This window comes from Apteryx rowi, unplaced genomic scaffold (assembly GCF_003343035.1).
Source record: "Apteryx rowi isolate R43461 unplaced genomic scaffold, aptRow1 scaffold_38, whole genome shotgun sequence".
Lineage (NCBI taxonomy): Eukaryota > Metazoa > Chordata > Aves > Apterygiformes > Apterygidae > Apteryx > Apteryx rowi.
In genome coordinates, this window is record NW_020450307.1 from 4,041,900 (window position 1) to 4,067,839 (window position 25,940).

Consider the following 25,940-nt stretch of genomic DNA (forward strand, 5'->3'; position numbering starts at 1 on the left):
TATTAGTTGTTAGATCAAAACTACAGCACTTCTCATAAATGGCAGGGTCTAGTGCTTCCAGTCAGATGTCATTAAGTTGCATGGGAGAGTCAGGTCTCAGCATTTCTCTTTCATCCATGACCCAGTTTAGTTGTGAACATTTACAGGGCTCCTGTCATATTTTCATCTGCCAGCACTTCTGAAGTACCATTAAAACACAGATCTCCCAGTTTCCTAGCCTTAGTTCCTGAACAATCTTCTCCTGAAGACATAACTTCCTTGTGGGCAGGGGAACAACAAAAAAAAAAGAGAGTAAGATTTAAGCAATACTGAATAAAAGATAACGTAGTAGTGCAAATAACTGAAGACACACATTGCAGTTATCACATAAAATTAAAAGCTTTTTAGTGTTTAAAATAGCATTTACACATAAGCAGCTATATATTAACTATATAGACACTTGGGTTTTAATACAATATCTACAAAAAAAGAATTCAATTATGCAATAGACATTTAACAGGAACAGTGCAGTCCATGCTAGTAAGAGGTCACTCTTTGAGTAGAACCAATTCTAGAATAGGTGATAGTCTGGGTTTTCATTATTTAAAATCATGTAACATTTTTCCTCTACTGTACATAAAATTCTTTACAGGTATTTCTAATCACTGATTAGAATTAATAATTTTAAGTCAATCTCATTACAATCCAGTTAAATGCAAAACAAAAACAATTACATCAACTCACGAGCTGTCAGTTTTAAGACGGAACTGCCCATTCAAATAGAACAAAAATAATATCAAAAGTCAATGCCTGTACATCATTGCTTGCCATCCAATATACCTTTGGATAAAGTGTCTAGGGGACTGTAACCTTTGAAAAGTTATTTACTTTGAAAAGTAAATTTACTAATGGGAGGTCAAAGACAACAGCAGTGCTTTTAAGACTATTTGCTGAAAAACATGCACCTCAGAAATTTAATACATCAGGTGAGTGCGTTACCCCCACATTCGGACAGGAGGTGTCATCCCAAACTGTTTATTTTGCACATTTATTTCTATGATCTTCCAAACATACCTGTTAGTCCCTGTTAAAAGATGTGGGCAGGTATGCCTGAAGACTGAGCCCAGCTGCAGAGCACAGGCAGATGCTGAAGGTCTCATTTGCAGAATTATAAAAACGTCCACTATTTAGGACTCCTGTTGTGAAGTTGTCTGAATGCCTTGTATAGCAAACCCATTACTTCTCATTGTAATTGTGGGGGTAGATCTTACATTCTAGAGCCCAGCCAGTGCCAGTTACTCGACATTAAAATAAGAGCTATATTTCAGGCCCTGATATAAGAAACAGACAGTTTTGCAGGACTCCAGCCTTTAAATCCTTTTCCACGTGGCACATTACTTCCTACTGTAAGTAACTTCATTGACTTCAGTGGCACTTCTCTCTGCAGGGAGTACTTCACCCAATAGTAGGGACTTGCACAGTTAAGCCCCAAGGCCCCCATATTACAAAGACAAATGCGCATGCACTGAAAGGCAAGGATGGGATTTGGGAAATCTCCTGTCTTCATTCACTTCTGAAAATAAAGAGATAGCAATGTTTCAGACTTAGCTTTCCATTCACTCAAACCAGTCCCTCCACTGGAGCTCATCTGTGCGCTACAAGAGGGAAGGAAAAATAAGCCTTTTGGTTCACACACAATGGCCATTATGTATTGCACTGTTCACAGAATGGGCATTTACATTCTATTGCTCTTCGTAAATAGCAGGCTCTACATGCTGTACAGTATTAGCCAACCATTAGCACATCTGTCAGTACATTCAGAGCACTTAATATTTTGCCTGAAATAGATGCCTGATCTTGGATGAAGCCTGTTCAGGTCGGACATGGATTTCTAAGCCCACAGACAGAGGTGGATTTAGCAGCCTGATTTCCTCTGCAAACACTTTCCCACACTTATGTTATGGACTGTCAGCCTCATTTCAGAGTTACCCACACACATGGAAGGATATAATACAGTCATTTCAACATAGCAGCAAACACCAACAAGACACAGAACAGTTTCTGCCAACAGCACATCACACACACACGCACGCACAAAAGCAAGCATGTATACTGCAACTCTTCAAAAGATGTGAGACAATTAAACATGTTGGCTTCCTGGGTGCTCAGCCCCCAGCCTTTACCCCTTTAGAAATACCTTATTAAAATGACAGTCTTTTCCTTCTGTCCTATAAGTTCTGCCTTAAGACAAAGTAGGACAGAAAAATCATAATAAGTAAGAGATCAGAAAAGTTAAAATTGATTTAAAAGTAGAACCACTACTGATTGTCAGTAAAGTCACAGACTCCGTAACAGTGTCTTTGGAGACACAGGAGACAAAGGATTTTACCTGATTTATTTCATTATTTTAAACGTCAATCTTTCCAAATGRTTTATTGAATCTGGTTAGTGTCTTTGCTATGTTTCTGGGGGAAGAAGAAAAGGAGAAGAAAGAATACTGTTGCACAGTCAAGCTTTAGATAGTGTCAATCTTCTGAACAAATCATCGCCAAGTTTGCAATCTATGCTAGCCCAGCAGATGGATTATAAGGAAAGTACCACTGTCTGAAATGTGATATAGCTTTTGGAGGGATTTTTGGTGAACAAGTAATCCAAAAACACTCAGCTGGTTTAGAAGCTCAGTAATTTGGGTACCTCATCTGAGTGGCACAATTTCCTAAATGCCTAAATTCCTTTCGAAAATGAGACTTAGGCCTCCAAGTAACACAAACATTTGAAAATGTTACTCTGAGTTTTGTAAAAGGGATATCTGCTTATATACACACAAATCTGTAAAAAGAATAGAAAAAGTAGCAAAACATAACAAACAACATACAAAACGGACAGTTTGAGAAGTATTTTTTCAAGATGACAAAGTAACGTGAAACTACATGTATACGGTAGGAAAGAGGTACTTTTCTGACATTCATATTGGATATTCAAACTATCCATAAAGCACAGAACATGACAGAAAGAAGCTTCTTATTGGGGAAGGAAAGGCTTATATACAGTAAAGACTGATTTTAATGCACCTGTCCTAAAACCTGTCAGAAATAGGTATCTCACAAAGGAGGATTTAACTGAGGCACGGTCCCATTGTCAAATGCCACTAAGTGACTGCAGATTAACATATTATTTCCTATTAGATGAGCCTCCATAACTGGGTGTGGGTGTGCTCCTAACACGCCCTCATTCAGATACTTTTTCAAAGCTTCTTAAGCTTCAGTAAAGGTTCCTGAACACATTTTATCAAGTGCCCATAGCCTCAGAGCCAAAAATATGCAGCAGTGAAATCTTGGGGATATGCAACACAGTGGTTTCCTAAGCCAAAGTTTCCCAGCAGGAGCATGATTTTTAGCATAGGTCTTGCTCTGTCAGGTATAAAGATTCAATCATTGTACCACTTCTGGACTGTTCTCAAAACACCCTCTTGCCTCTCTGCTAACAGCTAGCCCCCATCTATGTTCAACGCATGTCCACTTGGGTAACATGGCAATTGGGATTAGCCACCTCCAGGTTTCTATTTCAGTGCAGAGATGAAGCTGGGAAAAAGAGAAAGATTCTGTTCAGAAATGAAGAATGGAAAGAGGTGATCAAAACTAATACCCATGTCCCAATGGGAAGGTTTCACCTACCTCTCTGCTAGAATGGGATATATACTCCCTTTAAAAGGGAAGAGCTGCAGCTACACTAACAGAATGAGGTAGCAGCAATTGTCCTATTTCTGTGGAAACAACTTTTAAAACTAGTATGCAAGTGTGTGCTACAACCAGAAAAAATGGACACATCTGTCAGCAGGGATATGACTGAAATGCCCAGGAACAGACTGCAGCGACAAAGTCACCATTATGATACTAAATGAAATAACATTACGAGTTCTGTACAATGAACACAGACAGTAGCAAGATTTCACCGCTCCTTTGATAGGATAATATCTTAAAAAATAAAATAAAAATAAAATTGATTTATACTCCCTAGTCAGCAGAGGAAGGTAGTCAGAGCTTTGTCTTCTGCTGGGAACTGGTTTGAGCCTGATCCTTTCCAAGCACATGTTGTCCGTACACTTTCAGATGCCGTATCTGCTTAGAGCACTGACTGACAAGAAACATCACTGCAGGGAAGTATCAAAGATACTAGCCAACAGTCATTTTTTTCTTGCAAGAGAAAAAGGGTGGGGAATGAATAAAGGTGCTACTATGCATTATGGGAAATTTGGAAGTTATGTAAAATATTAGTCCTTGCATCAGCCCAAAAGACACACTAATTGCACTGAAAGTAGGTGCCACAATTACCAAAGACCATTAAGTTGTGAATATACACAAGCCAATCACAATCCGAAACAAGAAGGGAAGAAAGAAAAACAAAAGGGTAAAGAAAAAGATGCTGATATATCAATTTGCTGATATTTAACAATCCCAGTAGATTTTTTTGCTTGTCTTTCTTGTTTTTTGTGTTTTTTTGTTTTGTTTTGTTGGTTTTTCTGCAACACACAATTGCAAACCAGGAAGGTGTGACATGCAAGACAGCCAAGTTTCTTCTGCTAAGTGTTCAACAACACCCAAATCCCACCCTCACAAAAAAAGAGCCCACCCCAGCCCTCCCCCCAAGCAGAGTCTGAAGGCACTTCCTCTCACATGATGTCAACAAAGAATTCACAAGGGTTGCCCATAGCCTTCTGGAAGGACTGCCGGCTCCCTGTCAGCTCTGGAGGAACAGAGCTCAGTTCCCTCACGGGGGGCCCTCCAGGAGGTCCACTTGTCCCGTAGACTTTGGAAGCCAGCTTGGGGAGATTGTAGAGGGGTGGGACGCCTGGAGGTCCATACGAGTGATGGCTGTGGTGGCTTCTCTCGCTCTGGGTGGCAGAGACGTGACTCCGGTGGCTGAGCTGGCTGACAGGCCTTTCCCGACGCGCTATGCTGGCGCCACCCCCACTGCGGGCAGTGTGGTCAGACTCGCTGCCACTGCCAGCCGACTTGCGGTCCTTCTCTCTGCCAAGAGCTCTCCTGCTGTTCTCACTGTTGCTTCGGTTCGAGCCGCTGCTTTTGCTTCCTACAGCCCATAAGTGAAAGGGATACACAGAAAAGCAGAATTATCTCAATTCCATTTCTGCCTCCACATCAACTTCTACCAAAACCCACAGATCCAGATGTGAACACAATGATGGTAAAATCAGGCCTCAGCGTGCTATTGATGGTGTATGGGATTTAGCAGGAACAATCAGTAGAAGAAAGCTGACAAATTTGTGCCATGCACGGGTCCACATATACACCTCCAGAGCTTCCACAGTGAAAGCAAGAGCTAGTTCAGAACTATTGGCTGAAAACCATCTGTTCATATGTCTCCTCAATGACTGGAGAGAGGGGAGGAACAAAAATTGAAGGTAGCGGCAGATATTTGTTTTCTGACTCACAAGCAAACAAGGCTTAACCTAATTTTAACTGTCTCAGTCTTTGCTGCCTTCTGTTGGCATATGCTTTTCAAAAGGAAACCCATTTGACTTCTCCTGTGTCATTCTTGGTCACACTGGGCATACTTATTCAGGGCCAAATCACACTGAGATTAAAAGATGTCCTAGATGTCCTTTTGCTGGCCTCAGAGGGGTCAAGGCAGATTCTTTGAAAAAATAAAAACAACCAAACCTCATCACTGCACTGCTTTGTTGTTGGGGAATTCTTCAAAAAACAGTTATTTGTTGAATTGCTCTGTGACGAATCAGTAAATACAATTATCTAGAAGATTTTAAAATATAATTGCCTCTGTTAGGAACATCCTGCATATTTAAATCAATTTGGAAGGATAAATGATTGCCACTGGTATGTAAGCTGAGCTGTTGCTACATACAAGCTTCACTAAACTTTGGAACTGTTTTTAAATGAAAATTAGGAGGTCATGCTCTGTTATCATGAAAGATAAGATAGGATAGAGATAAAATAGGAGACACTTCCAAGTTTTTTTTGTTTTTTTTTTTTAAGATCAGAATATCCAAAGTATTTGGAACTAAATAATATGACTTAAGCCAAAACCCTTAGTGCAAGATTGTCTTCCCAAAAAGGATCCCCAGTCAGCAGAACAGAGACACAGCTTTTCAGACAGAATGAGCCAGTCACTGGGGTTATTGAAATAGGAAACAAGGAAGAAGGATTCTGAGTTGCTCCTTTCTTGAACTACAGATGATCGCTTCCCTCCACCTGCAAGGGCCTATGTTTAGAGCAGGCAAGACGACGAGACAGGAAAACCAGACTGACGTGGTGTGTATGCTGGAAAGCTCAGATTCTCCTGCAGAGTGTAGGAGAAGCTGGGGATATATGGAGAACAAAATACAGAATCACTGGGCTTGAAGTTAGTAATCTGAGCTTGGGACTCTGAAGTACTACTTGCTGATCGCAAACCCTATCAGCTCTTCTCTACTCTGGGAAGAACACTGTCTTGCTTTGTGCCTCAGCTTTTTTCCATCTGTAAATGAAGATATTAATATGCATTCAGCCACCTCCACCAACTGCTATGAGGATTCATTTAGATGAGCCTTTTGAAAAGGTAAAGTACTCTCTGAACTATTGTTTCAAATGTCTTATAACAGTCTAGTATAGACAAATAAGAAAGGATAAACTACTTGTTAGCAGGCTGATTGTTAGAGCCTTTGCTCTAGAGACAGCATATATGGAAAAACATAGAGAGCATCTCTGGCAAGCTATTAATTATTACTGACCTCTCCCCATCATCCACAAACTCTAACAAGAGTGACACAAACCTTGCTGTAGGGTTCTGTTCCCAAGAGGCAACTCTGCAAGCTCTCCAGTGCAGAACATTGGCTACAGCGGAAGAAGATTCCTGTATTTTTTTCCACCCTTCCTCAGCTAACATACCTCAGTCTTTATCTCATAAGGCATCCTGTTGCCTCCCACTCCAACTGTGCAAACCATCCCCAGGCATCACTCCTTGATGTAAGCTCCCCATACACAAGAATTCCTCACCAGTTCCATACCCTGTAGCTGAGCAAAGATCAGGCAGGGGAGAGACAAGACTGCACTGAGAGCACATATTACTGATCTTGAGAGGTTTTTCACACACCACCTCTGTAGGACTGAGACTGCCTTGTGGCAATCCATCATATTGCTATCCCAAATTGTAGTTTGTATGGAGTAGCAGCTCTAGCTGATCTGAAAAGACTCCAAGAGGTCAAGCGGTTAATATAGACTTCTTATCTTAGAAGAACCTTGCTTTCTGCAGCTGCACTCCAAGCTGATTGCATGGCAAAAAAAAAAAAAAAAAAATCCACCAGTCTATCTAAAAATAATCAGCAGCATAGTCCTAGTCCTCTGGTCATGCTGAGAGGTTCACTCTCCCTGGCATGCTTTTAAATCCTGTCACAGAACAAACAACCAGAAAGCCCTTCTGAGCCTTGAGTTTAAAGGCAATTTAATAACAGTGTCACCTCCTCGGCAGCTGGGGGCTGACCTGTCTTGAAGACACACAGCCCACCCTAAAGCTGAGGTCTGAATTACTATTAACTTGACACAACCATGGCAGTGCTTTTTGCTTCGAAGGCCAACTTTAAACCCAAGGATCATGAAATGGGTTTAAAGACTCTGCATTACACATGCCCAGAAAAGCTGCGCTCTGCACTGCCACAATGTATTATCAACCTTCACTCTGTTACCATTAGACATAAACACCATCCATTGTTCCACCCCCTAAAGCCACAGAGACTCTAGCTGCCTCAAAACTTCATTTCAAGGCAACAGAAGTTTTTATGTGAACCCTCCTGAACAAGGGCAGGAGCGCCTCCAGAGACATATGATCTAGTGGACAGAGCCTCTGAAGACCCTTCTGTCATTCCCATCTTGGCAACTGACATCCTGTGACCTTGAACAAATCCTTCTTCTGGACATCTATTTCCCATCCTACTTCTTTCATCACCTTAGACTGTAACCTGATAATCTCTAACAGACCTCTAACAGATCATCTATACAGTATGTGTCTAGCAGAGCAAGAATGTGACTTTGGTCTAAACACTATTGTAATCGAGATGATGTTTTGCAGAGGATCTGATCCCCACACCTGTGTCTTTCCCTCCAGCAAGCCTGACCAAGCCTTTTAAAACAACATAAACCCTGGGTGCCACAAACAGAGACAAATGGTATGTCTGAGATTAAATAAGCAGCAACCTACACTGGAACAGAACCTTCAGCAGAACCAAACCATCACATAAAACATAGCTAAATCTTCCTCTCCACCTGCCTTTTTCCCAGAACACATCTGGGTCTGCCTCTTGACCCATATCTTGGACCTTTGTCTGCAGTCATCAGGAAATAAGTTCCATTCATATCTAAAACATATGACTGAGTTATTTGGCTCTAGAGCAGTGCCCTCATCCACCCAGTGAATTCAGCTATGAACTAACACTGCACATAAGAGGCAGACCACGAGAAACCCAATTCTAACTCTCCACACCAAGATTTACCAGCACAGCCTTGCGGACCAGGATTCTTAATACCTGCCTGAGACCTATGGAGAACACAGAGGTGTTTTTCACTAAACCTGTAGTTGAAGGGCATCAGTAGACATATCCAATCCAGACAGATTCCATCAGACTATTAAATTAGGAGCTGGGATTTTTTTTTCTAAATGAAGGACAGTGAAGAAACTAGTGATGAGATTTTTCCCATCTGAGCTGACAATGAGGCAACTGATGCCACTCCCCTGGTGGCTACTGTAGCACAGTCACATAGAGGTCCAACAGCTCACTCTGCTAATGCCACGGTATTAAGACTACTGTGCACTGAGACAGGCTGAGCACCCAGGACAATTAAAAAGAAAAGAAAAGAAAAAATACAGCTAAACATTTGGGTCACAAGAGTCTAAATGATCATGCTGTGAATTCATTATTATTATGGAGGCATTTGAAGCTTACCAATCCCCTAGAGTCAGCCATTCCTTTATGAATCCTTCAGTCTAATGCTTGCTCAGAACAAAACAAGGGAATAACAGTTACAAAACAAGAAACAACACAGCAGTGTAGTTTCCAAAAGATGAACAAGGCAAGAGTTGAAATTCTTCAAAATTAAACACTCCTAAAGCCTTTCACAAGGCTTTCTTAGCTGGTAACACAGGTTGCATGGATAAAATTCCGTACCTTTCCTATTCCAGCAGCAGTGGTCTACTGCCCACAGAACCAGCTGCCAAAGAAGCAAAATCCTCCCCAACAAAATCAGCCTGCAGTTCTAAACTCTGGACACCACTGTGAGCTCCCTCATGGAGGGTTCGTATTTTGAGATAAGGTGGGAAGTAGCAGTGCTAAAATCTTATGAAAAAGTTCCTGTTATGAAATTCTTTTGCCCAAATTTGCAAAATCTAACTGGTTGCAGTAAATGTGAATAAGCTACACCCAAGTTATTGGATRTTTATCATAACAGCACAGAGAATCCTCACCTTTTCTTTACTGGCAGCATTTTCAAAAGCAAAATTCCATTTAGAAATGATTAAAAAGAGTGGGGCATTGTCTGGACAGCCATAAAACAGACCATTTTTGTTTACTAAATTTTAAAAATGAATCATAAAATGATCCTAGAGCAGGAAAGGAGGAGGTCAGGTTTTTAATCCATGCAGTATTACCTTTTTTTCCCCCTAACATATATTAAAAAAAAAGGCTCTCCTCCCTGTGAGCAGTATTTCAGCCCTGTAAACCATCAGCCTGGTTGCCTCATACTTGTCTCACACAAGTGAGGAGGGTGATTTTCTGTTCACACTGTGTATTTAAGTGAAAGCCAAGAGCACTTTGGTTCTAATCCCTGTTCCATCAGCAACCAACAGCCTGATTTCCAGTGATATCAAGTGACTGTAGCCTCCACTGATGGCAATGGCTCTGACCTCTAAAAAAGAGGCAATACTAGTATTTACACATCTGTTTTACAGGGCTAAGAATCGAGTCATTAATGTTGGCCTAACCAGCATTATTTAAGCACTAGTTTTCTGTATGGTGCTGCTGAGTAGGAAAGGTACAGATGCCCAAGCTATCCTGGATACAACAGAGCTTGGCTCTAGTTCTCCACTGGCATTCTGTATGGAATACAAAACACCAGCATAACTAAAAACAGTATGTAGCACTGACTTAGTTAAAATGCCACTGGCAGTTTCAATACAGAGCTGAAAGGCTAACTCCTTCACATATACAAACAGTTTTGATTAAGTGCAGTCACACTAAATCCAAGCAGATAGCATACAAAACCACAAGACAGGAGCACAGACAATACTAGGGAGCTCAAGCAAATGGCCAGGGATAATGGCAATTGTAGAAATATATGCCAGATTAACTAGCTTACCTTCACTTTGCTGGCTCCCCGCACTGCCACTACCATAGCTGAAGCCTGGGTCTTGGTATGCTGGTGGAAAACACGGAGGGGGCAGAGGATACTGATATGGGTATCCTTGGCCTAATGGCCAGGGAGCAGCAGGATGTGGAAGTGGGGCAAGCGTATCCTGATCCGAGGCTCCGCTAGAACCATTGTTAAGGTTCAGTGCAGCCATATCTGGAAAAGAAAGAAAAGGTGAAGATTGTGTTCTTCCCTAGCAGCTGACTCCTGAATATTAACAATGCCTGACATAGCACTTAGTATGCCTATGAGGGACTCAATCTCCAGAGTTCACTCAAAATATCACACATGGTAGGGCAGACATGAAAACTTACTATTGAGAGCCAAAGAACCTTTGCAGTATTTCTGTAAGTCAGGGAGGAATCATCCTCATTTTACAGGTTGGGAAGTGAGTGTGACTGACAAGTATGAAGACAGTGCCATCACCAAGAAATAAACTCTGCTTTCTTGAGCCCCAGTGCAATGTCGTATTTGATGAGTCCATCCTTCTTTTCCAGATGGTCTAATTGCTGGTCTAACAGGAAATGTCAACCACCTGTCATGAACTTCAAAATAGGGGCCCACTCTGAATGACCCGCTTGTGAAATCCTACAGGACCAGCACAGAACAGACAACACATACGCAGCTTTGCCCTTCACAGATGGGGAACTTACTGCCACAGAGGTCTCCAAAGACATAATAGCACTGCTCTGAGAAGGTGATTTTGTTCACAGTGTGCCTGAGGTAGCCATGTTTTAACATGCTGCTGGCATATTTTCTAGCCTCCCGTCGGTCTTTGAAGCCTTCCACATGTGTGTAAAGCCAGTCAACCACATCTGCTCCTAAAATGAGAATAGGAAGAGAAGACATGGAAGCATCCAAGTGATTTTTTTTTTTTTAATCTTCATGTTATCAAGTAGGCCAGCAGTACTACTGTGCTAGACACTGAACACAAATACAAATATGCAAATAAATGCTATTTAAATGCTTAAAATATGTCATTTTCACAATTCAGTTGATCAGCAGGTCATTCAGTCCGCTGCTAAACTGCAATAACTTTGCAGCAAAATAAGAGCTGCTTAACAATTCACATTACCACCAAACACTAAGAAAGCAAAGAATTACCTTGCACCCAGTTGAATACTACATTTAACGGTGACACCAAATATGTGTACAGAAAATTTTACTGTTAAGCTGCTCAATCCCCTCTGAGTTGCACTCATGCAAATGACTCGGGATTTACAGAACAGAAGTGGTAGGGAAAGTCACTTCCCTCAGAATGCAGATGTTAGATTGTCAAGAGACCTGGGTTCCAACCCTCCTCTACGCAAAAAGTGACTACAGCTTAGATTATTAGATGTTAGCACAGTTTCGGTCACAGGATAGTCTCGGATCAAAGGCAGACTACCTGTGGTAATTTGAAATATAATTAAAATGTTTTATTAAGGTTACACAGCTGTTTGGAACTGGAATTACAAGGACTGCTGCTCTTCTGAACTTAAGGCAGACAGCCAGAGCTACATGTAAGGTGAAGGAGCAGCTGTGTGTAGGTGTGGGAAATTTACACTGTGTTTGCCTGTCCAGGCTCAAACGAGCTATTGGTTCTTCCCTGTCACAATTAGATTTGTTCACAAATACCAAGTAAAGGGAATAAGAGGTGACAGGAAAAACAAAATGATTATATACAGTTTCTGCAGCCTATTTCTAAAAAGCCACCGGGTTTTCCCCCAGCATTCCTTTGATCTGCTTACCTATCACTGCATTGGAGATGGTAATTTTTAACCACATCCTGTCCCGGATTTCAAGGCCTGAGTCTGGTAGCTGCATAACCTTGACAATAGTAGCCATGTCGCTCTTCACAGTTAAGGGGGATTCTTCTAATTCTAAAAGGAAAAATGTTACATGCTTCTCTGAAATCAACCAACTCTGAAAAGAACTTCTCAGCTTATCTGGGTGAAGCTTTTCAAGACACAACTTTTCCAACAGATGCAAAACACAGACACAAAGGTTCCCAAGTGCATCTTCATCAATGGCATAAATTACAGCATTCATAATGATTCTTCAGAAATTGTGCTTAGTGCAACCAGTTTAGTCACTGAGATGCTGAGTCCCTACACATCTTGAGTTCACCAACCAGCTACAGATCAGCCCTGCACTGTTTCAATCCACACTACATTAAGATTTGCAAAAAAAAAAAACAAAACAAAAAAAACCCAGAAGTTTTAAGTTTTTCATTTCAAATTGACATTAATAGCCCTTGTCCACCCAAAGATTCAATGTACTATAGGCAAAACTCTTTAGGGCAAGGTCTTTTGGCTTGTGCTTTAACTTTTGGGTTAATCGTCAGGAAAGATACCCATCTGCAGAAAGATAATGATCATGTCTATTCTTCCTTCAGCATGGATATCAATCCCCATTTGTTTTATTAAGACTTGGACAGGACCATAATTGGGGAGTACTGAAATTAGAAAAGAAAGCTTTCATCATATCAAGTTGAAGGCTAGTGGATTCCTTCAAAAAAAAAAAAGAAAAAGAAAAAGAACCCCCCCCCCCAAAAAAAAAAACTTACCAGGCTCTCAATGTTGCTAGTCTTATACAAGCCACCAAGTCATTTAACCTAGCAGAAACATTCCTTCCCCCCGCATCTTTCTTGCGGAAGACTTAGAAAAGCTATTCCCAAATGCCTCAGCAGCCATCACTGCTCCATTCATATTTCACACACCCTAATGGGCAGAGCTGACTCAGAGGCTTCATACTTTACTGATCAATTTTTATAATAAAGCCACAACAACAGGGCCCAGTTTCACCCTGCTGAACTGAAGTGCCTACCTTTGGAGTCTATTCATTTAAAAAAATCTTCTTCTACCATAGATGGAGGCAAACTGGCATCTAATACTGAAAGTCCAGGGGGTGAATCTGGGCCCAAGAGTCTACTAGCTTTCCTGTGCTGACTGCAGAATTCAGTTCAACCATCCTGTCTCTCCATAAGGACTATGTCTTTCAGATGCACCACCCAGTCCTCCTTCCTGTTCTCATCTTCTCACCCCTAGAAAATTTATATCCAGCATGTGTGTCCTCTGTTTACAATTCAGACCCACCTCCAGCAGGAATTCAGAACCCTCCTCCACTCCCTTCTCCCAGCTCCCCATATCACCCATTCTCTATGGGAACCAATTTTGCTCTGTTTCAGCAACTCAAGTTTTTGATAAAATGTGCAAGTATGAAACAATGAAAACTGAAAATGCTTCTTTCAGTACATGCACTGCTAATACACATTAAAATATCACATGCCATCTATGCATGAGGTTTCAATACCTTAAAGTCTGAATAGACAATAAAATTTTGCTTTCGCTTTAAGTTAGTTTGGTTAGTGGCAAAAAGCAACATTTGGGGAAAAAAAAATCAGAAATTGATTTAAATATGTGGGGAGCAATAAACTTCATTTTCTTGGAGACCTGTGGTCTGCATATAAAAAACAACAGTGGCCAAACGATCAGTAGGCTCTAGTTTGCTAGTTGCTATCCAAGTGTGATTCTCAAATGCATCTGAAATGCACCCACTTGGGGCTGAACCCTGTCAGTCAACTGTAAGCCTGACAACTTGACCATCTGTACAGGTATGTGAATACCTGAAGAACAGCACAGACAGTAACGCCTTTCTGAGGAACCAGATCTGCTGCAAAGCTCTTTCTCAGTGCTATAGTTATTCATTTTGAGTGGCACCTTTTCCCATTAGCAGCTCCTGGTAAGAAAAGAGGTATATGCTGCAGGAAAAGGAAGTCCCACCCAATGTAATACCACCTCTGGTTTGTATCCTCATTTGTGTGAGGAAGCACACATTTGCCCAGACACAAAGGCTCCAGCAAATTATGCAGTACTTCCAGGCTGAATTCTGTCAAGCAGAAATAGTTTGAAGTCGCAATCCAAACTCCTCTGAAGTCGATGCAAGAGCAAAAGAGAACTTTCCAACAATGCCAGCAGACTAACTTCCAAACAGCAGGGCTTTCAAGAAACGCTGCAACACTTGAAGTTAATCTCCTGCAATGGGACAGTGCTACTGTGCAGAATGGGCTCCCACAGTAGACAAAGAAGGCCTGGAAAGATCTACTTAAAGCATATTAAACCAGCACGAGGGTTTTTACTCACTGAGACAGCAGCTTCAACACAGACATGCTTCTGTGACAGAACAGTCTCCCACATAAGCCAAAACACTGCTGGAGAACAAGATACTTTTTTCAGCAAAAACTACTATGAAAAATTCAGTCTGCCTTARCTTGGGTAGTCCTGTGTTTGAAGGAACGCACCTGAAAAAATAAAGAACTAATACAGGATAATCTCTACTGTGATGGTGATTTGTACGGCCCCAAAATCTCAGCTACTTTAATCACTAATGTGGATGCAACGGTGACTGTGCAAATGCTTCAGATGTCAGAACTTCAGTTTTGATCCAGAGGGTGGAGAGCAAAGGGAAGCTATTCAGATGGAAAGTAGAGTTATTCAGTCCATTTACATTATCCTGTCTTGCTATATAAACACAGTAAAGCAAAAGACATTCACAATACTTAAAACAAGAAACCCTGAAACAGACTTGCCCTTGTCTAACAGGACTCCATTAATTCACTGCCTCCACTTTTACAGCCAGATACTGTAGAACAGATATTTTATCTGCTTCAAATACCAGTGACTCTAGCCTCAAAGGAAGCGAAATGGTGAATCTTGCACTGGAACATGAAAGTTCAGAAAGCCCCATTCTGCATGCAGCTCTTTCTTCTTTGGGACGTAAATGCATGTTCTCTTCCTCTCTCTCTCTCTCTCTCTCCTCCTCCCTCCTCTTTCCCCCAACTTTGCCCTTCCTGGCAGAGAAGTTCACATGACAGGTGCTCTTTGTCCCCAGGGCCCTGAAGTGCTGTCTCCAGTGTTCAGTAGGGTTTACAGCACTGAACCGAGGGAAGAAGGATTAAACAAATGGTAGTAGAGGTGGCAATAAAGATCAGGGATACTCCTTGAGTTCTTGCATTCAGAAAAGGAAACATTATATGTCACTGACATAGAAATGAAAAGCTATCTCCAGAAACATGGTTCTGCTCCCAAAAAACTTTATTTTAAAAAGTACGATTGAGAAGGTGTGTGCATTCCACATTTCTCAATCATTTTACTATATTTCAAAGCACCCGATACATGAATGTTTCAAGAGGAATGTAAACAGAGCAAGACTCTTACTGTTTGACAGTGATCAGCAGATACATTCAACTCCAGCAATCTTTAGCACCAATAAGCCTGAAAACACATCCCAGGATAAAATAGTCATGGCATAAGTGGTTCACTTGCTTTTTACTGCTGGTATAGTTCCCCTTCAGTGGTGCCACCTGCTATCTAAAGAGGAGCTGGGCTACTACACCTACATAAAAAGTAAAGCCCCTTTCAATTCAAGGTGAGGTGATAATTCCAGGAATTATCTGCTTATGAAATCAGAGAGGGTGAGAGGAAAAAAAGGCAGACACTCATGTGGTCCCCTCAAATGCAAAGACATCACCAAGTAAGAGTCAAAATTAGAACCTTCACACTTCAGCCACACATTTGTCTGAGAAAGATTCTGTCACTAATCATCAATACATTGGTCTTTAAAAAGATCAGTCCTTTTTTTTTTTTTTTTAATTGAATAATGATATCTTTCCTTTCTCTCTGGAAGAATCTTACAAAATGAAAAAAAATTACTCTGAACAGTCTTTCTAATTTAGACTCTGGGTCTGACATCTGGCAAATACTTCAGCATACATGCCTTGTTAAGCATGTAACTATTTATCTGATTTTCAATGAATGCATACTGAACTAGCATCTTTTCACAAATGAGATATTTGCCTTACAGCCATGTATTTCAAACTGAATGTTATCTTTTATCCTATACTCATATCAGAAAGCAAAGGAAGAGTCAGAGAGAAGAAAAGTGTATATTCTTTAAACAAAAATTTCCAAGAAGAAGAATCATGAAAACTCACTGGTTATATGGATATGACTATTCTGGAGACTGCCACAGATGGACAAACCAAGAAAGGAGGCTGAACTTTAACCTTAATTTCAGGTGGGAAGTTAAATCTGTTTTTTCCTTGTTCGATAAATTCTATAAAAAGGAATACATATGCGACCTAAATGCATAAAGTAGACTATGTGAATATCAGTGGAAGGCTTCCTGACATATACTAACATACATTATTATCAAGTGGTATCTACCTGGAGGGAAATGATTCCCATCTCTAAGAAGAACAAAAACAAACAAAATACCCCACAGTCAAATGCAAGGAGGAAGACCTCACATTTATCTGAGGGGATAAATTTGGAGGCCTGCCTTGTAACTTTTAAAGGACTAAAAGCCATCCCCACTTTCTGGATGTGAACTATGGCAAAACATCACTGCATTAACTTCTGACCTTCAAAAAAAAGGTTTTATGCTCCCCACAAGATTTACAGATTTAAGAAAACATTCAAGAGTTCTGTGGCGGCTGTTGTTTTCATCGTGCTTGTGGCTGGGGTCGGTTTTGCACACACCTCTGCACTGCAGGCCCCGAGCAGAAGACGCCTGCCCTGTGCTGGCCGCAGTGTGACTTACTTTCCGAATCGGGAATTGAGCTTGTTAGTGAGGAGCTGGTAGATGTGGTGATGCTCATGGAGGGGCTCATACCGTAACGGGGGTACGCTCCCGTCATGGCTGTGGTATGAGAGATCCATGCTGCGGGGTCAATTGGCCTCACTGGTTCAGCTGCAAAACAATCAGAAAGGGAGAAACAAGCAAATGGAATCAGATTTGCAGTAAACACCAGGATCTAAATAAGAGGGGATGCTTTTTGAATGCACAAGTCCTTGCCATTCTGATCACGCAACTGCCAGCATGGGAGAACAGAAGGCACCTTGCCAGCAGCATCCGGTTTTATCTGGGAATTGCTGCACCAGCCTAATAGGATACAACCATGACACTCATATTCCTGTAACTGTAGTAGGAGTGAAATCATTTCCCTTGTGGGAAGGAAGTTATCAGTCCAGTAATAATAATTCACTATTATTCTGTACAGTGAGATAGAGTTTCTGATTTCATTATGATGTGCATGCTACCCAATACTCACACAAAGCAACAGGAAAATCACTGCCTACTTCTAAAGGCCTTGGACACAAAATAACCACTCAGAGGGCAAGTCTTCTAGTGAAGGTGAAATAAAACAGTAACTGTAGACTCAGTATTTGCAGAGACGGAACATCCTGGAGTTCCCCTCTCAGTGTTTTCAGCAGCCACAGTGAAACTTTTTAGGACAGAAATAGTCTTGCAAAATAAATAGACAAGACACAAAAAGAGCATTTGAAGAGACTGGAGTCAGAGAGGAGTTAAAATTATACTCAGATTTTAAGAACAGCCACACAGCCTGTCATTTATAAATCTGAGAATAAACTGAATTTTCCCATAACCTGGATTACTTATCTTCTGAATTATGGTGTCTGTTGTTCCATTTCCTTGGAAGATGATTTTTAAAACCAGAAATTATATAAAAGAGCTCTGCCTATGGTAGATATTTTCCCCAAAACATCCCACACACTGTTGCAAGCAATCTAGCCTACAGCAGATATACTGCTGTTTGTCTCTGGTCCTTATCTGAACAAAGGACAAACTGATACACAAACCCTCCCTGCTGCAAATCTGAAATATGTGATACATGGGATTTTTCTTTTGATGATGCTGATTTTCCTAAGGACTTCACTGAGTGAGCTCCTGTAGTTTGTGGGAGTCTATTGCAGTTTTTGCAATGGTCAATGCTATCCTCAGCTTCATGAAAGAACTGGTAACAAAGCTGGTTCCAATACCACAAATAGAGCACTCACCAGCAGGAGGCAACTGTGTTTGTCACATGCGCACAGATCTTTTATAGCCATTGAAAGGTATATTAAAACCAAACTTTTAAAACAAGACCATTTTCACCAATGTTTATGTATATTAAACTATGTTGTTTGCCTCAAATTTTAAAAATACTCAGTTTAGATTCTAACAAGTGTACGTAACAAAAAGAGGCTTTTTAACATTTAAATATATTTATCTTCCAATCTTGCCATGGATATAGCCATCAAATAGTTAAGAGCTTGATCCAAAGCTACATGAATCAAAAAAAGGACTCCCACAAATTCAGTGGGCACTTCAGGGTTAATCTTAAACACTTAAGATGCCCCACTGGCTATCTTAAACCTTTGCCTCCCAAAACAAAAAACAAACAATACATCAAAATCTCGAACTAAAAACATGGAACTTGCAGGGAAAGGAAATCTGTTAGATGTCAGAGTAGCTGAAAATGTTTTAGACCTTGAAGGCCCTACAGGAATCCAGCAAGGAGCAGAGACATGCACTTACCCCTGGGGATGGTGAAATAACTCCTGGGAGTAGGGTCCCAGCATTTGGCTACTGTTAGGCTGATAGGTCTAGAAAGAAAGCAAATAGGCAAGGATGACTCTTATCTTTCCTTGCAGAAGTTGTGAGAACCACAATGAACTCTTTTGAACAAACTTAATCCTATGCAGCAGTTGTCAAGAACATTTTGAAAATGCTTTTGTGATGCTGGTCAAAGCACATTCAGTAAGAACCAGTATCAGGTTGTTTCAGTGTTTCCATATATCAGCAGCACTATTGGTGAAAACTTGAATGATCAGCTCTTGAGATTTTAAAACTCTGACCAGATAAACAAATAGTGCCATCGAAACCAGGCAACTCCTAGTTTGTGTTGGTTTTAGCTAGTAAATCCGAACCAGTCTCACCTATTCATCACTTACACTGAGAAGTTCAGAGTCGAGATCAGCAGCCACACCTGGTTGCTTATTCAGATCAAAATGTTGATTTTTCTGACATTTGCTCAATGCTAATAACTGCATAAGGAGGATAAATAGCAAAGGAGATTTTGTAATAAGCTCACCCTGGCTTGGAGACTATTTCCCGTAAAACTCGTACTGCATCATCATTGCTCATGTTCTCAAAATTGACGTCATTCACCTGAAATGTTGCAAGAGTCAGAGGTCAGGCTTTGCAACAGGAGAGGTAAAGACATTTTAATTGTTTGTTTTCAAATGTATTTGCCTTATAAGTATTTCCATTCATCTGAGCAGCTGCAGAAATGTTTTGTTTCTCAGAGCACATAAACTATCCAGCAAAGAGTTGGCAAAGATTTATAGTTTCAAGTGATAGCAGTCTAACACATTTCTCTGACTACAGGTGAACTCTGTTAACTGATTGTTATGTCCCTGGATCTGGTGGGATGACTGAGCTGAAGTCACTAATGCATGAGCCAGCAGCATGTATTTTTGGACATGGACCAACCTGCAGAAGCATGTCTCCTGGTTCAATTCGTCCATCTGCTGCCACAGCCCCTCCTTTCATAATAGAGCCAATGTATATGCCACCATCGCCCCGGTCATTGCTCTGTCCTACAATGCTGATCCCCAGGAAGTTATACTTTTCTATACAGATAGAAAGTGGAGGGTGGGAAAAAACAAACAAACAAACAAACAAACAAACAAACAAGGTGATTGGAATGATAGTGAAAAGCTATCACCAGACTACTTCAGTCCTCAAAATCAGTACACGGCTTTCTCTCAGCGCATCATCTGGACCATGTTTGATTTACAACTATCTCAGTTTATCCTTTTGTTCTGTGTCTGGCCTGGCATGTTCACTGCAGCAAGGAAAAGTTGCTAAACATTGTTTTTTTCATACAAGACACTGATCTGCTTGTGCAACCAGCTCACAACTATACTGTGTTGGACCAACAATCTGGGCACCATTAACAGAACAACAACTCTCAACTGCCTTATGCTTTAGTTCAAACTGGAGTCATTTCACGTTAAGGGAACTTTCGACTGGCTTCACAGGCTGCTGCACCATGACAAAAATACGTCTGGATCACTTAAAATTCATCATAAAAAARCATTGCTCATTTCTTACCCATGTTGAGCGTGACAGTAATGATATTTAGGGACATGGTAGAATCAGTGATGCTGCTGAACGAGGATGACTGCAAAACACAACAGAGAATTCTCCAGGTTTTAAATGGCTCGACAACAGACAACAAAAATAATCACTGAAAACAATTTTATCAGGAACTGATTTAATGGTTTCTGTTTGGAAGGTATCCAGAAACCACTGTGGCCTCCTCCARATATTACCCTTCATTTAGAATCTGTGAGGAAAAAATATCTGAACACAATCTGCACGTTCTCCAACAGCTTGTCTGCAAAACACACAGAGCAGGTTCCTATACTGAGATTTCTCAACTGTAGTTCAAGCTGAATCACTTCTGCTTCCTGACTACATGACTGGCAGGCAGAGATATTTAAGTATTAAAGTGCCCAGTGTAGCATGAATTATTATACCCACAGCTTCTCCGTGAAGAGACATGTGAACAACACAACCCTTCAGAAAGTCTGTCAGAAGACAGACCAAGAAATACAAATATGTTCCAAAAACATGTTTTAAAACAGCTTTTCTCACTATTACTCCAGTTTCAGTGATAAAATATATACATATTCATTCCTTAATTGCTCTAGACAGACGTTTATAGGAGAATAAAATAAGCACTTCATGAAGGTAAAGTGCCATCTGAACCACCCTCATCCTGCTACTAGAGGACTAGCACAGAAAAGGGCAAGAGAAAAGATTTGCAATCTTCTATAAACTCAGATTTCTCCTTCAAGCAGAATATAAGACAGGGCACTTTGCACATCACATGTCTAATACTACAGACACCTTCGCATTAACCCTTTGCCCAGACCAGACAGTAGCATAATGGAAGTTTTCTTATAGAATGGTCTCAAAAGAGGCAACAAGAAATGTGATCACTCAGAAACAAAAGGAGGAAGGAGGAGGAGGAAAGAGATTCTTGAACCACCTAATGCTGCAGCATTTGAAATGTTAGAGATTGAGTCCAGAGAACACTGGAGCCAAGGGAGTCTTTCCAATGAATTCAACAGGACAGAGAATCTGAATCCCTTCCTAATTCACATGCTACACTCAAAACCATGGTTCACCTCCTTGGAAAATTATGATGCCAGCCTTACCCTGTCAATCTGCCGCATCCTTTGTTTCCTCCTCCTGCGTTTATGCTTCCGTATGAGCCGGGACGAAGTACTTTGCTCGGTGGAGCTACTCAACCTGAGGGAAATCCAGAGCAGATTTCAACTCTGTAAAGCTGAGCCATTTGCCATTCTCTGCACCCTTCCAAAAAAGGCTGATTACCACAGATACAGAAGAGCGTAAGTCATGCAGACACCATCAACTAGCTCACAATGCATTGCTCTGCTTATTGCTGAATTGCTGCTTGACCCCAGCATGTGTTGTTATCCTAGCCACTGCCTAGGAGCACAGGAAAGTCACCAGCTAAATTGCAGCATGGATTAGAGAGTATAATTTATTAGCTTGCTTCCTTCTGGGGAGAAGAATAACTCAAGCCTCATCTCAACAGACACGTATCATCCTGATTTAACCACCCAAAGGTCATAGGTAGCTATCTTCCAGTACTTAAAGGTGGTCCTGACCTCATGCCCAAAGAAAATGCGCACTGTAAGAACAGCTGTACACTAAGTAATGATTTTAAACACTGCTCTGAGAGAAGCTCCAGAACAGACAACCTGGAGAATCCCTTAATATTAATTTTTGCGAGCCTTATCATGGTGCTGTTGTTTTCCTGTGCTGCTAACTACCATATTCACAGGAACTTAATATAGGGGCTTGAATTTTATGAAATAAAATAGCAGTTGATAATAGCTATTACCAAATAGTGACCCAAGAATAGTGAATATGATTTACCTCTACATGTTTTGTTCTTTTTATTCTGGTTACAGTTTGCTCTTTTTAAGACTCTCCCAGAATCATAGAGCCACAGTGTGCCACATTCTACATAAGAGTTAAGAACATTAACTATTCCCATTTTACACATGGAGGACCAAGACTCAGAAATTTCTTTGCCCAAACTAACTTCAAAAGCCTGGAACAAAGCCTAGATTTCAGAGATACCAGTGTAACACCAGAAAGACATCTCTCCTCTATTTATTAAGTTAAGAATGGTAAAACAGACAAAGCAGGTAAAGCTCCATCTTTAGTAAGGATAAAAAAGATCCAACCCTACCACACAAGTAACTGAACTGGCACTGTCACAAAGACGACAGTGCCAGTCTTTTTTCCCAACCTCCACATTCCCGTCTTCAAAGCTCTAGCCACACATATAAGTGTTAGAATAYCACAAGCAGAACTTGATACCAGCAACCTCAAGGAGCTTGCTGTTGTAAGAGTTAAACCCACCACACTGGGAAACCCATCAGGAATAAAGTAGATGTGTTGTAGTCAGGTGTGTTGAACTCAGTATTAGAGACGATGGAACCACTTGGAGAGTGTACATCTCTTGGCTTATTCTTTGCGTTCACAAAACTATTTCAGGCATTTTAACCTCATGCACTCCTTTTCCCCCTCCCAGCACAACAAATTCATTTAAAGAGCCAAGAGTTTGTGTTTTGAAAAGAGATCAAAGATTTGATAATTCTCGTTCCCTGGAACCAACTCCCAGCACCTGATTTTCTGAGGCTGAGACACTGGGCTCCCAAAATTGGATGTGTTCAGTATGCACCACTCTGAAAGTATTGGCAAAGGTACTTTTTGTGGAGCTAGAATTCTCCATACAAACTAGACTGCCCACAGCAGCTCCCAAAATTCAGTAACATACACCATAAAGTCAAATACTCCAGCATTTCATTTTCATCTCTGTTGCCCCCTTCACCTCCCCACTATCAGCGGAACTCAGACGTATCACTTGAATCTTACTTAAGCCCTACAGAAAGGACGCAAAGGAAAGGGGGACTTACCTGATGGTAGCCACTTGCATTGCCTATCACAAACCATTTTACTAACAATATTCTCCCTCTTCCTTTCTCCTCTCCAATTTAACTCTCCTTCTCTCTCAGAACATCTCATTAGCAGGATTCAGCTAAAACCTTCCAACACACAATAGTCAGGGAGAATCTGAAGAAAGGCAAGGCATATTGCTCACACCACAGCGAACCTGCCTCCTCTTTGAGAACTGCAGCAAAAAGAAAATAGGCAAAAGACTCTGGAGGAGCTTTTCTGCCTGAACCCAAGTCAAGCAACAAAATGCCTTCAAAGGCTGTAAGACAGAGGTGAGTGCCCTTCTTTCACTGGTTAGAGTAAATTCAGCGCTCCAAGCTGCAAACAAACCCTCTGCCTAGAGATTCCATTCCCTGCTGCAGACACAACACAGGGATATGAAAGGCCTGCTCTTTTGCATGTTGGCACAAGGCTTTCTGCTGATTTCAGAGGCAGCTGGGCTAGACCATAATAGAAAAGACAAAATGTCACAATTTTATCTGCTTTTTGCCTACTCTAACTGCACCTTAAAGTCCTTCACAGGAGCCAGGCAACTGATTTTCATTGTTTAGATCCATATTTCGCCTACTGCCATACCACATTTTATGGGATTTATCCTGGGGCATTACTTAAGGAATATGCAGTGCCTTCTCCCCCAACTTTTTCAAAATGACAACCCTAATGGTTACTGTCAATAAAGAAAATTCATTAAATTCATGTATGCCATTTCATTTATTCAGTTTTCCATTACTATGTGCCTGAAAGGACATAGTAATGCCTCTGGCTAACATTGTCTACTGTTAAAAGCAATTTTAGGTTAGCAATGTTCATATAGCAGTGAAGGAAAATGGAGAGAAAGCCATACTGAAAGCCACACCTGTTGCAGCAGGAAATCAGGGAGGGAATTCACCCAGTATCACAGAATCACAGAATGGTTGAGGTTGGAAGGGACCTCTGGAGATCATCTAGTCCAACCCCCCTGCTCAGGCAGGGTCACCTAGAGCACATTGCCCAGGATTGTGTCCAGACAGCTTTTGAATACCTCCAGTTGCAAAGCTCTTCCTCCACTTTCCAGCCAAAGGCTGGATAGCAAGTTATGGAAATATGGGATAGCAATAGAAGAGCTTCAGCAGACAGGTTACTGAATTTCATTGCCTTAAGTAGCCTTGGCAGTAACCTGGTGCTATTCCATGGCACTTTACACCCTTCCTAAGGAGTAAGCAACTGAAAACTACCTACCAATGTATGTTAGCATATTTTCTCGTCAAATTCAAATTTTTCATTGTTCCTGTGCACTGCCAATAAAAAAGATCTACTGACTGCCAATGCTGACTGGTTGTGCCAGTTTCCTTCTTCTGTTATTGGGTACATCAATAAGTTGTTGCTCAGAAAAAACATAGAATGATCACTCCCAAATTTTAGTCTGATCTAATAAAATTGAGCTAGACAAAAATATCTTTTTGCCTACACTGAGTATGGTTGGAAAACAGAATTGCTCTCTGACTGAGTAAGTACAGGATTCAAAAATACTTTCATTACTATCTTTACAGAGATATATCAGGGATGAGCTCAAAAAGATGGACTGAAAAAAAAAAAGAAAAATTCTAAATACACTGCAGAAAGAATATATTTGTGGTGATAGATGTGTGAACAATTAGCTCATGCCAGTATCAGCATCATGTTCCTTCTTCACTTTTGCTCTCTCGATGTACTTTGGCAACTCTGCAAGGGGAAACGCCTTTTGAAAATTGGTTCAAAATTTGATAAATGATACAAAGTTTAGATTCCTTCCTTCTCTAAACAGTGAACTTTTTTTTTTTTTTTAAATTAAACCACCAAGAACATAGTTTTCTGGCAAATTTCTGGCACTTCTGTTTCCAGATGGTAATTTATGAAGAGAAGTGATATTCTTCTCATCTGCTGAATTTTCTCATTCCACACTGCATCAGATTGCAGGAATGGACATCAGTTCCTCAGAAAGGCCATATTTCAGATTTATTTCAAGAAGGCAGATAACATCTCAGCGAATTACTTGATCTAAAACAGTCTCTCACATTAGTTTCAGAAAGTTCATGATCAAGAGGCATTACAGAAACATTTTTATGTGCCTAAACATTGACTTCTTCATAGATAAACATTAGAAGATGGTGTTGAAAAATGTATGCAAGGAAAAAAAAAAAGAGTAGCAATATTACACTGGAGAAACCACAAATGGAGGACTCAACTCAGTTTCTTCATCCTTTCTTGTGAGAAGCTGGACTACGACTTAAGCTGTCTTAATAAACCTACACACAACACAGTTTGCTTTGGCAAGACTCCTATACTGTGTGAAAGCGTATTTGTAAACAACAGGTTTCACAGTTTCTACAATTTCTTAAAAAGGAGTCAAGCCAATTCTTTTCTCAGATAGTTACAGTACATTTAACCATCTCTACTTGTCATTTCTTTTAAAATCCATAGTCATAACATATCCTTGCTGAATCATTCTTAAACACTGCTTATCTCATATCCTACTAGTATCTGGATGCTAAACAGCAGCTCAAAAGTATTCTAACAAGGACTAATTTTTTCTCTCTACAGTATCCCCAGAAATGATATGATTCTTGAAAACTGATGAGCAAGACAAGGTGGTATATATAAGCTTCTGGGAAAAATAAAGCGCAAAGATAAAAAAAAAAAAAA

The 25,940-nt window shown here is 40.7% G+C and overlaps 1 protein-coding gene across 3 annotated transcripts in view; it reads right to left on the reverse strand.

Annotated features, from left to right (window-relative positions):
* Positions 1 to 359: 359 nt before the first annotated feature.
* The window catches only part of DVL1 (dishevelled segment polarity protein 1), a 74,374-nt gene continuing 48,793 nt past the window's right edge, over positions 360 to 25,940 (reverse strand). The window contains exons 4-14 of one of the 3 annotated variants that reach the window (XM_026073901.1): positions 21,443 to 21,536; positions 20,331 to 20,400; positions 19,707 to 19,846; positions 19,306 to 19,382; positions 18,750 to 18,817; positions 16,971 to 17,120; positions 12,119 to 12,250; positions 11,042 to 11,209; positions 10,338 to 10,544; positions 4,653 to 5,067; positions 360 to 1,552 (exon numbers count right to left, since the gene is read on the reverse strand). In XM_026073901.1, coding sequence (XP_025929686.1) covers positions 1,543 to 1,552; positions 4,653 to 5,067; positions 10,338 to 10,544; positions 11,042 to 11,209; positions 12,119 to 12,250; positions 16,971 to 17,120; positions 18,750 to 18,817; positions 19,306 to 19,382; positions 19,707 to 19,846; positions 20,331 to 20,400; positions 21,443 to 21,536 — 1,531 coding nt within the window. In that variant the 3' untranslated portion in view covers positions 360 to 1,542. Of the gene's footprint in view, positions 1,553 to 4,648; positions 5,068 to 10,337; positions 10,545 to 11,041; positions 11,210 to 12,118; positions 12,251 to 16,970; positions 17,121 to 18,749; positions 18,818 to 19,305; positions 19,383 to 19,706; positions 19,847 to 20,330; positions 20,401 to 21,442; positions 21,537 to 25,940 lie in introns of those variants that run through there. The other 2 variants (XM_026073900.1, XM_026073899.1) reach the window with 2 other exon arrangements.